Genomic DNA, 14,488 nt, shown 5'->3' with positions numbered 1-14,488 from the left:
ATAATCATTTTATTCAGTGGGTGATGCATTCTTGGCAAGTTAAAGTTTTCTTTTACCATGGCAATTCATACACAGTGACACTGCAGAGAGCAGTGGGATGGCATTGAATTACTTGGACCGCTTAGCTATATTAAGACCATTACATGTTATATTTTAGAGTATATCTGTACAAAAAAAATATGCTGACATAAAGGTTTCTTTTCTCTACAATGTTATTTTTCAACTCCTCCCCTTCGCTCTCCTTTGGCCTCCTGCAGAAGATTACCACTATAACAGTCACGGTAATTGGGCTTTGTGCTCTGTGTGTATTCTGTCATCTCCAAAAATGATTCATCCTTGTCCTCGCATGGGCCCAACCAGTTCCCATCCCTGACTTGTTCTGCCATGTTGTATTTTGTTGCTCTAGCAACATGTTTGCTTAACACTGAATGAAACATTGTGTTCATGCTTCTGTGTGCCATTGCTCGGTTGCAGCCTTGAGCCTAAACTTTCAGAAAAGCCATACATATCACAAACATGGGGAAAAAAATTAACGTTATACTAATTTCATCATGCTCCCTGGCAGCAGTTGGCTGTTAACCAGTGTAAACCAATTTAATAATAATCAATAATGTTGTTTGATTGCATGCAACAGTGCACTTTGTTCAAGCCAGTGTGAATTTAAGCTGAGGTAGAGTTTTACACAATGCAGGTGAGAGAGAGAAATCTCCTGCATCTTTTTTTGTCTTGTAAATACTTTTCAAAAAGTTTTGTCTTTATTATTTCCTGAGAACTCATTTTTCACAGAAAGTGTTTTCCATTACTTGTTCATTACAGCTGAACGATAAACATACCACAGACAAGACTCAAATCTCTCCATGCATTTGGTGTTCAGGTCTCACACAGTGCACTTAACCAATATAAAAACTATCTATGAAATTATACTTAAGGAAATATCTTTTAATCTCATTTATGTACATATATTACAGTAATTCAGTCATTTCTGACTTTTTAAATCATTTTAACCAATTTAAATCCTTTCATTTTGAACAGGGGATCATCACACCACTCATGTGAATCCAATACACCCGCACATTAAAACTTGAAACAGTTATGGATCAATAAACAGTTCTAGTTTATTAGCTAACATGCTTCCAGCTTTGGCATGTTTCTTTGAGTTGAGCATCATCTTTGTAACAGATTGCTTGTATGTGTATACATTTGCATTGTTGACAAATAATTTAATTGTTGTCAACCACCTCAGTAACTTCAAAGAAATAAATCTCTGCATCTCTATTTCGGGTTAGGGTCCTCCTGGCCCTCCCGGGCCAACGGGGCCACAAGGTACAAAGGTGAATATAATCTATACTTCTTTATTAAAAATTATTCTTAATTCAACTTCTCCTCAGAGTCGCAACATTAAGTACTGCTGCATTTCCTAAATCACACATGCCATTCCACATGTTTGTGTGTCTCCCAGGGGGATCGTGGAATGCCCGGCCTCCCCGGACTTGACGGAGAAAGAGTGAGAGGATGTTTTCTATACATCCGAATACATACAACACACTTACTTTTTATTCAAAAGGGATTTTTTTTGTGCAAAAAAAATTGGAACTGAAGGAGGAACACGTTTATCAGTAAAAGTTGAAAAATACCTGTTTGTGCTTTTTATCTCAGGGCTATAAAGGGTCAAAGGGAGACATGGGAATGCCTGGAGCTTCAGGGGATAAAGGATCAACTGGATTACCCGGCTTACCTGTAAGATTTTGCATGATTTGCATAGGCAGGGTTGGTACTGGTTCTCGGTGCTCAGTGAATTCCCAAGTTCATATTTGGGAGAAGTTGAAAGGATCTGTCTCGCATCTATCGTGTAGTTTAATATAGAAAATTTCTGACAACATAATATTGACCTTAAAGTCAAAAGTCAATTTAAATGTGATAGAAAAGTGTTTTTTAAAATAACAATAACAGTGTTGAATTTTGATTTACATTGAATTTGAAATTTAGAAAATACAAATTAACAAACCGGCAAAAACTCCTTCAGATTTGCAAAAAACTATCAAGTAATGACCTACAAAGAAGGCTGTAGAGACAACATCAGAAAAGTTTGGAATTATTTCAAAAATGATAATTAATTTGACATATAAACTGTAATGTGATCAAAAGCTGCCTTCAAGTTTCTCTCCAATGTTCTCATTATGTCCAGGAAAAAGCTGAAAAGTTGACCCATTTTACTCAAGATTTTTTGCCAAAATTCAAATTGAATGTATATATATATTGATTGATTGAAGATACCTCAATTTAAGTAACTACTTCTGAAGACACTAACCCCAGAATCATCAGTGGCTTTTTTTTGTTGCTCTTTTTAAAGTCTGGATGTGGTGTTTAACAGTTTGTATTTGTTTTACTACACTTTTGTCCCGCAGGGTGTCAATGGGGTAAAGGGTGACAAGGGGGATTCAGGTCTACCTGGTCCTCAAGGTCCTTCTGTAAGTTCGATTACAAACATAATAGTCTTCAACCAAGAAAACTGAATCATAAATAAATCATGAATCAGGTAGTCTGGTAAAATCATGTATCATGTTGATGTATTGTATATGCTATATTTGCAGATTATTGGCCCCCCAGGGGCACCGGGTCCCCATGGTCCCCCAGGACCAATGGTGAGTTAATCTCTGTATTTCATGGTGTAATGTCATATGATAAACTGTACGTTTCAAGATAGGTCACACATATTTGTGTGGATGTTATCATACATATGTTAATAGAAACTGAAGCAATATGCATTCAAGAGGGATTCAAGCACAAATTCTACATATGCAGTACAACTGTTAAGGTGATAAATCAAGACATTCATAAAACTGCTGTGTTGTCATTAATTCCTAGTTCTAAAATTTGCTTAAAGTACCCAAAAACTTGTTCACACACACCAAAACCTTTAAAGGCTTCAGAGGACATTTCATTGCCAGAATGGTTCATAACTTTGAAAGTTACAGCTCATTAAATAAAACAAATCAGCAATAGAATATTTGACGTTAGTGAGTCTTGTGTGCAATAACACAGGCTTGCTTCTGTTGGAAAAACAAAACAAAGTTTATGATTCATCTGAAGTTACCCACTTCTTTAACCCGTACCGCTCCATTCTTACAAACAAGCAGTGGAATGGGGGTATATATCTATTTTAGTGATAAAGTGAGTCAAGACAATGTCTGTAGATTATTACACCTGTATAATCATGTTTATAATATTTTTCAGGGCCCCCATGGTTTCCCAGGACCAAAGGTAAAGTTCAAGAAAATAAAAGAAATAGTTCACCCATTAATCGTCATTCAATGATTACTCCGTCTCTGCCATGCAGAGCGAGGTTTCTTTGAACTAGGAAATGTCATCCAACGTTAACAATTCTAGTATAGCGTTAATGCTAGCACTGCATGAAAGCAACGCTTATCTGTAGTTCATGTTCTTTCATTTGTTCACCAAGGGAGAAGCAGGATTGCATGGTGCAAAGGGCATGCGTGGGGAGCCAGGCCACAAAGGGGACCGAGGGCCACTGGGTCTCCCTGTAAGTACAAGCAGCTCACCATGGGATTTCTTGACACACATTGCCCTGCCCTTCATTACTCCATAGGACCCCCTTAATTGTATTCAAGTAACGTCAGAGTTAGTGTTGTGTAAAGAGTGTGTGTCTCTGTGTGAGTGGGTGTCCATACTGGCTTCGCCATTTCCTGCCCTCATTTTCATTGCCTTGCTTGTCTACCTTGCTGACGCACCCGCCCTCCCCTGTAACACAAAGGGTAATTTAGTTGTGAACCTTGCCATCAACCTGTTCTAATAACAGTTGTCATTTGATACTAATCCCGCCTTGTTCATGTCACTCATACCTCCATAACCACGCAGGGAGCCTCCGGCTTGGACGGCAAGCCTGGAATTAGGGTGAGTGTCATGTGACCAAGAGGCTTTGCCACCCAACTTTTGTACCTCTGTCTCTCTTGTACTCCATACAGTCCCTTTTACACTCAGATTGCAACAGAGATCTCCTCACTGTGTTGTATTCCATGGTGACAGCAGTGAAAGCCATGTTACTATTTCTACTAGGAAACTGGTTGAATTCAGCCGCTGTGAGTTTAGGTAACTACTTGCTCGACAAATGGTTTCAACAAGAACTTCAAGGCTCTCGTTCCTCCCGTGTTGCATTAACACAGCATTAACACACACTCATACATTAACTGTGTCAGCGGTGTTGTAAATGTCCTTGTGGCCAATGCACGTGCTCGAGCAACATTTCTGTGTGCAGGTTGTAGGTCCAGATTTTTGTACAAGCATAGATGTTGCTTATCCACTTGGTTTCTGTTTGGACGTTCCTTTAAAAGCACCACTAGAATTCAGCACCATGAACTTACCATGATAACACTACTCTTTGTAGGGTACCGACGGGCCTTCAGGTCCAGCTGGCCCAGCTGGACCAAAGGGCGACAGAGTAAGATTAACTTTTGTGCTATTCAAACATAAAATGACTTTTAAACTCATGTCTGACAAAAGCTACAATGTCTCTTATTTCTGAAGGACCAGTGTGTAGGATGTTGTGAAATCAGGCAGTTCATTACTCTTGTTTCAATTGAACTGACTGTGACCTAGCTGATCAGTCACAAATATACATGAATTTGTCAAAATTTGAGTTCTTAAAATGTTCACATTACAAAATAACACTAACTAAAAAGATCCTCAACATATTTCATAGAAGAGGTCTATATTATCTCAAACACAGCTAGTAAACAGGAATTAATTATTATTAATGAATGGAAGTCCTTCAAGATCTTCACTGACATGCAGACTGGAGTCAGGAATTCTGCATGTGGATTGCATCCCATAATGAGACCAGTTTTCCGAGGGGAGGGTAAATGCCAGGCTTTGTAGATATATTCAAAGACTGCAAACCTTTCATTATACATTGTAGCATTATTTTGCTGTTTTCCACTGTATCATTGTCATTTTTTTTATTGGCGTTAATTCCAGGGAGCAGCCTCTTTTTTTGTCTGTCATCCTTTGTTTTTCGCAGTCCTACGTTGCTCTGTTATCGATATGCACATTTTTCTCTGCCACCAATTATTGAAACAACATAATATAACATAATATTTTAAGGCTTTTGCAGACACGATTGGATTAAAAAGCCATTAGTATTAGAACAAGGTGTGGTCTGGAAGATCCTTATGTAGCGATGTCTTTGGGAAACACACTACTCTGACTCTGACTCCTCACTATTTCAACCATCAGACAGCCTATGAATAGAATATTCCATTTCAACATGCAGTATTTTCTAAATTCTACACACTGGACCTTTCTATGTGTCATAAGCATTGGCTCATTTTAGAGATTTTATTTTTTTATTCCCAAACTGATCTTTTTGTTTTAGGGTGAGAAAGGGGCGTCTGGTGACCCAGGACCAAGGGGACCTTATGGACTACCCGTGAGTGTGACACATTATTTTTTTGGACAAAATGATGAAGAAAAATTAGTCAAAGGCATCTTTTTATGGCCAATTTCTGTATCCCACACTCTGAGTGCACTTCTTGTTGAGTGTAATGCAAGTTCTCATACAATCAATTGAAAAAATGCATTTAAGCAGCTTATACAAAAAGGCTAAGAGAAAGGTTGTACACCTTTGGAAATGCATTTTATTATATTCAACACTTGAGAAATGTTATAAATGACGTATTTTCTGAATACCAAATTGAATCTATCAGGAGGCATCTTCTTGAGAGTTCATCACAGAGTTGCATCACATTGCTGTCTGTCTTTTCAAATCATCGTCACTAATCAGGTTAAAAGTTGAAAAACAAAATGTACATTGCATGCCACACCACAGTCATGCTTCTCTAACGTCATCAAGGTTTTTTTTTCCTGCTGGAAATAGAAACAATCGGCTGAATGTTTGGGATCTCACGTGTCAGCAATAGAATATTACCACCATTATAGAGAGCTATGTTTGTTTGTGGTTACATTTTCCTTGAAACGGAACAAGTCCATTGCATTTGTGCATCAATGCAAAATTAATTCAGATGATTGTCTACATTCATTAATGTCAGTTGCACAATGTTGATGCCACTTTTTCTTGGTTGCAGGGAGCCGCTGGGACACCAGGCTTGGATGTAAGTTTTTTTTTTCTTAATTTTGTAATGTTCCCATGCTAACACTCTCTTTAGATTTATATTTTACTGCATTTATGGAAAGTCATGTATCAGGCATCAACTACGTAGACTAAAGGAGAATATATTATTAGCTGTTGACATGGAGAACTATTCATTAAACACAGAGAACCAGCTACTCATTTTTTGTTATTCTCCATTTCATGCATGTTTACACTATCAAATGTTCATGCCTCAAAGACTATACATAGCTTAATATAAGGTAAAGCTCATTCGGCTCCAGACATTTATATCTCTAAATATCAAATATTATCTGTCCATGGTAGTGCACTGGGACTTTTCGAATTCTTGATACCTGAGTTTCTTGACATTTACTTCCAAATAGCCTGCATTGAAACCTGACTTTTTCGGTTTTATTTTAGACAAGTCTGCTAAAGTAATTGCTAATTACTTATCGTGTCTGTGGATGCTAACTGTCATCCAGAATGAATAAATTAATTAAGGAATGAATTACTAAATTTTGTCTTTTTCCTGAGAAAATAGTGATTGATTTTTTTTTTTTTATCATGGAAAATGCCAGGGGTCAGATAACAACCAGTCACCGTACAATTATTAGAAATACAGTAACCTCAAATCAGCCAGAATATCCTACAGTAAGACCGAATAAGAAAAACACCCGATTTAAAATCATTCATTTTAAATCATCTGTGAGGCTCATAAAGATCGACAATGATTGTTTCTAAAAAGCTTTGGAATAGCGTGATTAGATGTAAACAGCACTCCATTATCTGGGTGACGCTGGTTGGAAAAAAGCATTTATTGCACATGGAACAGAATTTATTTATCACTACATTTACTTTGGCCGCAAAGCTCAGGAAGGTATTGCTAAATGTTGAAGAGATCTTGAGAAATGTTCTCAGTTTGGACAGTTCACTTGTAACATAATATTGCTTTTTTAAGCATTGACTTTTTTTTCAAATTTTTATGTTAGCGGAAGGGCAAGATAACCCTTGTTTCAGTTTTCTAAAGCAGCGATGAACCCGAGTTATACTTTCACAGGGATCGCCAGGCTTAAGAGGAGAGAAGGGCGACGTTGGGGAAAGAGGAGAAAAGGTAGATGTAGATTATCTGCTATGATGATTTGATAGAAAAATTAACACTTGTGGCCTGATGTCAATGGACACTTTCAAAACAGTTGAAGGTATTTTTTAAAGAGGTACAGTTTGATATTTCTAAGAGTACATTGTAGTTGGGGAGGAAAGTTAAAAAAACATATAGAAATACATCGTCCTTCCTGATGTTTTTGTCGGTTTACTGTATTGTCAAAATGAATTTGCATAAAATGCCATCTCCAGTCATTTTAATCAGTTTATTTTCTTAACCTTTGAATAGTTTTCCATTTCATTTCTCAATTTCACAAGTCAGTTTTCATCTCGAGGTCAGAGCAAACAAGTCCATTGACAGCAAGTCAGAATTCACATTTTTATTTTTTGCTGTCTCCATGTATCAAGCCACACTTTAAGCATCTTGCCTCCTGACCTTGTCGCTAACTCTTCCCTTCGTTACGCTTGCTGCAATTTAATGCACTGCACTAACAACCGGGCTGTATGTGAAATAAATTGATCTTATTGACATGTACAACTGTATTCCACTCCTTTAGACGAAGAAAAAATGCTGAATTTGACATGTTCACGCACTTGACGATCCCTTTCTTTGAAACAAAAGTATTCACCTTATAAGTTCTCCTATATTAATCACATCCAATACTGTACTAGAAACTAGTTGCTTTGCAATGACTCCAAAACAAATATGGGGAAATACCGCATGAACATCTTCGGTGTTTACTTGAGCCCACAGAACTGGTATATTTGATTCAATTTTACATTTTTTATCCTTTAAACAAGGTCAGTACACTGTATTATAATATTCCAAAATGCATGTGCTTGCTGATGTGAAAATATGTATGAAATGCAAATTTCAGCTTATGTGATAGATTGGTAGGTTCTTTAATAGATGCAATTAATTCTATTTTTTCTGGAGTTTTTTTTTTTCCCTGTAACCCTTTCTCATCCTTTGTGCCCTTGACAGCCTTTTGGTGATCGGCTGTGTTTCCTGCTCCCTCTCACTGTGATATTTCCCTTTTTTTTTACTTTATCTCTCCCGGAACACCTGATACTGTCTGGTATCTCCCTCCTATCTAACATTGATCATATTTCTCCTTTGTGGGCTTCCCTTCTTTAATCTCTCCCCATCTAATAGCAGTGCTGTCCCACATGTGCACCAAAAATGATTTTAACTTGACCAAACCATTGTATTCACAGGGGGAGAAGGGAAAGAAGGGCAAAAAGGGCCCTAAGGGCGAGAAAGGAGAACAGGGTGCCCCTGGATTAGATGCACCCTGCCCATTGGTATGTCTCAACTGTGAGCTGGAAGTCTCCTCCCAGCTGAGTAGAGCAGTCATCCCTCACGAGAATGAGCACCCTGTGGCGAAACTGACCCAGCTTCCTGCCATCAGATGGAAACTATTATCAGACCTGAAAATTAAGCTTAAATTCAAGAGTAACAAAAATTTGGATCCAAAAATGTACCACAAACATTGGCTGGGACTGTGACATCAGCGAGCTCATAGGGCTGCTCCTCCCGTGCCCCCTCTTGTATCGGTGCTGATGAACGAATGCAGGAGGTGAAGGGCCCCCCCTCCCCCCTTTCTCCTAGTAACACTCCTAGGTCATCTTTGCAAACAGGGTTTCCGGGGATTTAAGGGTGAAAAGGGGGAACCAGGGCAGCCAGGTCTGGACGGGCTGGATGCCCCATGCCAATTGGTACAGTATTTCCTTTTTCCACTTAACCTGTGCATGCCTCTCATCCTCAGTCATCACTCACACAAAACCATGCATGACTTGCTGGAAAAAGCATGTAGACATGATCACACACTCTCCAGTTTCCCACTCAGAAAACCCACATGCACCGACACACACACACACACACACACACACACACACACACACAGCATCGCTAACTTCCTTACAGCAAGCAGCCTTTGTGAGAAAACACATGCCATTGCAAGTCTGTTACACAAAACAAATCTGATGTACTGAAATGAATCCTCCTAACTGGATCCTTTGATTTCCAACTGAAAACAAACAAACAAAAAAAACAATCCTGTTCTTTGAGATGACTCCTCCAGATACCCTTTAACCTGATGCTAACATGAAGATACCCCATGCCACAGATGCATGGACCCCTCCTCTACTCTGTTAACTCCACTTCCCTCCCCTTCCTCTATTTGTACCAATTGGGCCAGACCCCGCAGTGAAGAGAAACTCAGAGGACACTTTTGTTTATTTAGGTTGAGAGATAAATTCTGTCTTTCCGAGGTTTTTGTGATTCTAATGTTGATGGACATCGTGCATGCCTGAGTGCTTTAACAACATGGGAAGAAACACAGTTTGAATGTTAATAACCATTTTGATTTGAAACAGTAAGTAAACCCATGTGTTGCTATTCACATTGATTCAGGCTCAGACTCTTAGTTACAGCTGTGTTTACCTACAACTTCACGTCAAAATGACTACTGGAGCAATGAAAGTATTCATGCGTCACACGTGGTTGTCAGCAGCTACCTCACTGTGTCACACCGACTTTCATTAACTCGAACCAGACGCACATTCTGGACTATTACGGTGGTTAATGACCCGATATCTAAAAGGCAGCCGCTGTTACCAAATCAGAGTTAAATCCACGGATCAATTTGCATGATAGATATCGTTGTGTCTTTTTTTGCATGCTTGAGTTCTGTTTCACATCAGTTTACTGCAAGCCATATTGATAAAAACAAAGGAAAAACATAAAAGCAGCCAACCTAACAGGACGATTAAATCTAAAAAATTGCATGTCATGTTGCTAGTTTTACAGTTCCTTAAGATTATTGGCATAATATTTGAATATCTTCAATCCTACATGTACAAATGTAAAAAAAATATTTTCCTCAACAAATTCAGAAAATGATCAAATATTTAAAAATGATTTTCGCTGTAGTTGAAACCAGCAATGAGCAGCAAATAGGTAGAAATATTTCATTTTTTATTGAATTTCTCTTGCTTAATACATTATCTTTATATTATCAAGATATTATCAAGAAAAATATATTGATTGGGCTCTGTATTTCACCACAAACATTTTTCAAAATTTTGTAATACTATAAATTGATTCTAAAACAAGTCTTTGCATCTCAAACCGATTGTGCGGCAAGGTGGTGCATAGATGCTGTATTCCTATGTTCTTCCCGTTTCTGCGTGGGTTTCTTTCCATTTCTATGGTTTACTCTCTCAATCCAGAAACATGATTACATGTAAATTTCCCTGGCATGTGATCGAAAGAGTGAATGGTTGAATGTCTCTATATGTGGCCCTGTGAACAACTGGCAACCAGTCCAGGGTGGACTGTCTCTCACCAAGTGATAGTAGGGATAGGCTCCAGCACCCCATGACCCTGACTATAGGAAAAGTGGTATAAATAAATACATTTGATGTAAATGGATAAATGACTGAACATCATCCACTTCAGCTTCAAAATAAATTTTAACATTAAACCATTTTAGGAAGCTCGTGATTTTTTTTGTCAGTTTAATCATATTACATGAATAACCATGTATAATCATTTAGAATTTATCTAATGGGGATCAATAAAGTATGATCTTATGAGTAGAAGAATAAAACCTTGCTAGTGAACATTATAGCTTCCTGATTTTAATCAAATGCCTCATCAACTGTAATAGTTGTTTCAGGATGAAGATAATTCCCGTGATTGCATGTGAGTTCATCATTCCATCAAACTATTCATTTTGTTGTTTAAATGAGATACCCAGTCCAGTCCACAATCAGATGTTAGCTGCATTTTTGTAGAAAATCCATCCTTTAGCCTAGTTTTGATTTTACACAATTTACTACTTTGACTTGGGCCTGTGAACCGATTGTATCATTAAACAGTGTGTGTGTGTGTGTGTGTTACAGATAGTCTTTACAGCAAGCTGTCATTTGCCTTTTCAGTGTTCATTGTCTTTTCCTCTCTCCTCCACAGGGCCCAGATGGACTACCAATGCCTGGATGCTGGCAGAAGGTAAGAACGACCAGTAGTCTTGTAGAGATGTGACAAACTTGAATTTGTGTGTCAAATTAAAACATATCTTAGGAAACATGCTAAATATCAAACGTGTCGTCATTTTTGTTCTTAAATGTAACAGGAAAATACATGCCTTTCTACTCTGTCCTGTTCTGTAGTGCAAGGCTAGATATCAGCCTCCTGTAATGGTTTCATCTACATGAAAAATTATCTGAATCAACACAATATTGCAGTTGATGATGGTAATCATAACATCTCGGAAATGAATATGAACATAGATATGAGTACAAATATAAATAGAAAGGCAGAAGACAGGTGATGGCAAGACAAAAAAAATCCACGAATAAATAGACAGCAGATAAGTAGATAAGTATACAACAGACAACAACAAACAACATCAGGGATGACAATGGGCAACATAATGGGCAACATGATCATGCTGCTTGCTATTTAATGGTTGATCAGAGAGATTTGTTCACTGCTAACATTTGTTTTATGTGAGGTTCAACAACCGTCTGTGTTTGCATGATATTGAGAATGTGTTGTAACAAGGTGTGACTTGTTTTTCCAAAGACTATTAGGGTTAATGCCATGAAACACTATGAAACACCTTTATCTTCATGTCTTGTTCTCCCTTGTGTTTTTTTGCAGTGATCACTCTAACCTGAAACGCATGGAGTTTGTAAATAATGCTTCTTTTAATGGTATTTATAGTTTGTTTTTGTTTGTTTTTTTAATGGAAAAAATATAAAAGAAAAGAAGTCTGTGTACTAAGCTACAAAAGAGATAACTGTTCGAAGTTTCACGCCCTGAGCTGCTTCTACTCACATCGCCGTGTGGAAAAAAAAAATGTGTGTCTGGTCTCTCACATCCACAATGGGGTGGAGTTCAGATCCTCATCCAGAGGCAGAACATAGAACTTCGTCGATTAGTCTTTGTGAGGCTCAGATTGATGCGTTACAGCCCAGCTCGATGGGAGACATGGGAGGAGAAGGAGGTGGAGAAGGGGATCTGGACTGGCTCTCTAACACCAAACGCTGGGTGTTTGTTTTGTTTCACCTCAACAAGCTCAACCACCTATTCATGCAGAACTGTTTCCCAAAAGACTAAAAAAGAAGAGAGACCATGCCGAGCAGAGCATTGCACCCCCCAACCTTGCAAAAGCATGAATAGTGTACTGCAACTATATTTATGTATTGTACATACATGTGACTGTTATGTGGATGGCTTGTGCAAAAAGGAAAAAACAACACTAACATTCATAGTCAAACAGACAAACAAATCCAGAGCTCTAAATGTGTAACTTTTTGCTTTTCTTCAATCTTCCAAAGGGGGTCACGCCATGGCTGGTAGCCTGAAAGATGCAGAAAGTAAAGTTATTGTTGCTTTATTGTGGTGGTGCCCGCGGAGGGTGTGAAATCAGCAGTTTTTTCACTGTTGCCCTCCTGTGGCTCGGCATCATCAGTGCAGTGCCTGCAGCAGCACTGCGTCCCATGGGGTGGGAGGGAACACCCCAGAAGGAGAATAAAAAAGGCTCACGAGGATTTTAGTTTGGACAGGCCGTCCGAGACGGATTCTGCCGGTGAGTCACTCAGAGTCTCAATGATCTACGGGAATATCGGCTGGAGCGTCTGCTTGACAGCAGGTGACGTTCAGAAATCTACTGAGAGCGTGAATAGAATGCGATCATATTTGTTTGTTTTTTTTTTCTTTTTGCTCTCATTCTTAATCTTTGTTTGTAATTTGTGTATAATTGCCTTTGGTGCCTCAAGATTTTATTCATTCCTTTATCAAAAAATTACAACATATTTTCAATTCTTGTAATGGTGTTGATTTCAAAGAGTAGGATTTGTTTTGTAAAATGACAACATGTCTTGAGTGTTTTTTCAGGTGGATCATATATTGTTTTTGTCACTTGCCGAAATGGCATGTAACTTTACTGAGGGCTCAGCAATATGGATAAAGGAAGATCAAAAAATTAATCTGTCCTTTTTCAGTATTCATAAATGGGACAATACATGAATCGGTATGGAAAATTACATGTCAGTTACACGTTACATTAATAAAGTGTATGTATCTCCACATTAATTATGACTAAACTAAATTAGTAAATTACGTCTGATATGACATCACCTATCTGACTTTCAGATTTGTAATTCAAATAATTGACAGCTTTAAGAATATGCAGAATATGCAGCAGTTTGCATTCCTGTAATTGCTTTCCAGTTTCGTAATGTCAGACAATGCCTTGGTAATTCTTCGGGAATTTCTTCCACAATGTCATTTCAACCGTTTCTCATGGTCAAGTAACTTCTTTCCAAATTTCAAGCCAATTCTTGCTCATTTTCTCTTGTCTTCGTACTTATTCTTTGTAATTTCTTGCCATTTTTCTGCCAGGTTATTGCTCACTTCTAAGTTGACGAATTGCCTATTTAATCATGGTGCTGTCCTCCGAATTTTAAAACAAATTAGATGATGAAGAAATTATACAGTTCATAGATTAGTGGAAAAAATCAATGAGCAATTATCAAAACCCATGATTTTGAACAGATAACGCAGTTGAGTAAAAGAGTATAGGTAGAGTTCGGATGAGTATGAATATGTCCCGGCTTTGGCTTCACCTGAGCAGTAAAATTGCATCCACTTTGACTTGACCTCCACTGTTCTAATTGATGGATTTGAAAAAGCTTGTTGTTTTTGTCAAACGTCCAGTGTTGTAACAAATATGCAATTTGGCATAATAGTTGAATGGTGTTGTCAGTACACTGCATGTAAACAGCGTAATAAGGATTTCTCATATATTGAAAAGAAGCATTTATGCTTAAGTGCATCAAAAAATCAAGAATAGCTTTTTTGGGGGGGCAACGGTCAAATGAAACTTTGCAGAAAGTTTCACACACTTCACAAGAAGGCAGGTTTGTTAAACTGCTTTTTGACTTTTAATGTATTTCATGCTGGATTGCTACGTTTGAGAGAAAACGAAGAGATCCATTTTGTTCCTCAGTTATCATTTATAAACTACAGCAGAACTGGTGGCCAGTCATGTCACATTCCTACCAGATGGAGCAAAGACAAAAAAAAAGTTCAACATAGCGTGAGTTTTTCTAGATTATCAGTCTTTTCATGTTTATTGTGTTTAAACTGCCTTCTCAGCAGGTGCTCAACGAGGTGATGTGGTACATATTCTCTTGAACGTTAGACACACGGGAGTGATTCACTGTTAGGGCAGATGGGAAGTAAAACAG

At 38.0% G+C, this 14,488-nt stretch overlaps 1 protein-coding gene across 15 annotated transcripts in view; it reads left to right on the top strand.

Annotated features, from left to right (window-relative positions):
• col25a1 (collagen type XXV alpha 1 chain) overlaps positions 1–12,730 on the top strand; it is a 170,134-nt gene extending 157,404 nt beyond the window's left edge. For 3 of the 15 annotated variants that reach the window (XM_086166538.1, XM_086166540.1, XM_086166536.1), the window contains 14 exons: positions 258–281; positions 1,287–1,331; positions 1,460–1,504; positions 1,657–1,737; positions 2,406–2,468; positions 2,592–2,642; positions 3,235–3,261; positions 3,461–3,541; positions 3,877–3,912; positions 4,403–4,456; positions 5,390–5,443; positions 6,099–6,125; positions 7,182–7,235; positions 8,444–8,854. In XM_086166538.1, coding sequence (XP_086022664.1) covers positions 258–281; positions 1,287–1,331; positions 1,460–1,504; positions 1,657–1,737; positions 2,406–2,468; positions 2,592–2,642; positions 3,235–3,261; positions 3,461–3,541; positions 3,877–3,912; positions 4,403–4,456; positions 5,390–5,443; positions 6,099–6,125; positions 7,182–7,235; positions 8,444–8,734 — 933 coding nt within the window. In that variant the 3' untranslated portion in view covers positions 8,735–8,854. The other 12 variants (XM_086166551.1, XM_086166544.1, XM_086166545.1 and 9 more) reach the window with 11 other exon arrangements.
• Positions 12,731–14,488: the final 1,758 nt, after the last annotated feature.

Source organism: Fistularia commersonii, chromosome 19, assembly GCF_037954325.1.
Source record: "Fistularia commersonii isolate RoL2024-O1a breed Wild chromosome 19, RoL_Fcom_v1.0, whole genome shotgun sequence".
NCBI lineage: Eukaryota > Metazoa > Chordata > Actinopteri > Syngnathiformes > Fistulariidae > Fistularia > Fistularia commersonii.
Note: the sequence above shows the minus strand (reverse complement) of the source record. Positions and strands in the feature narration are given on the sequence as shown.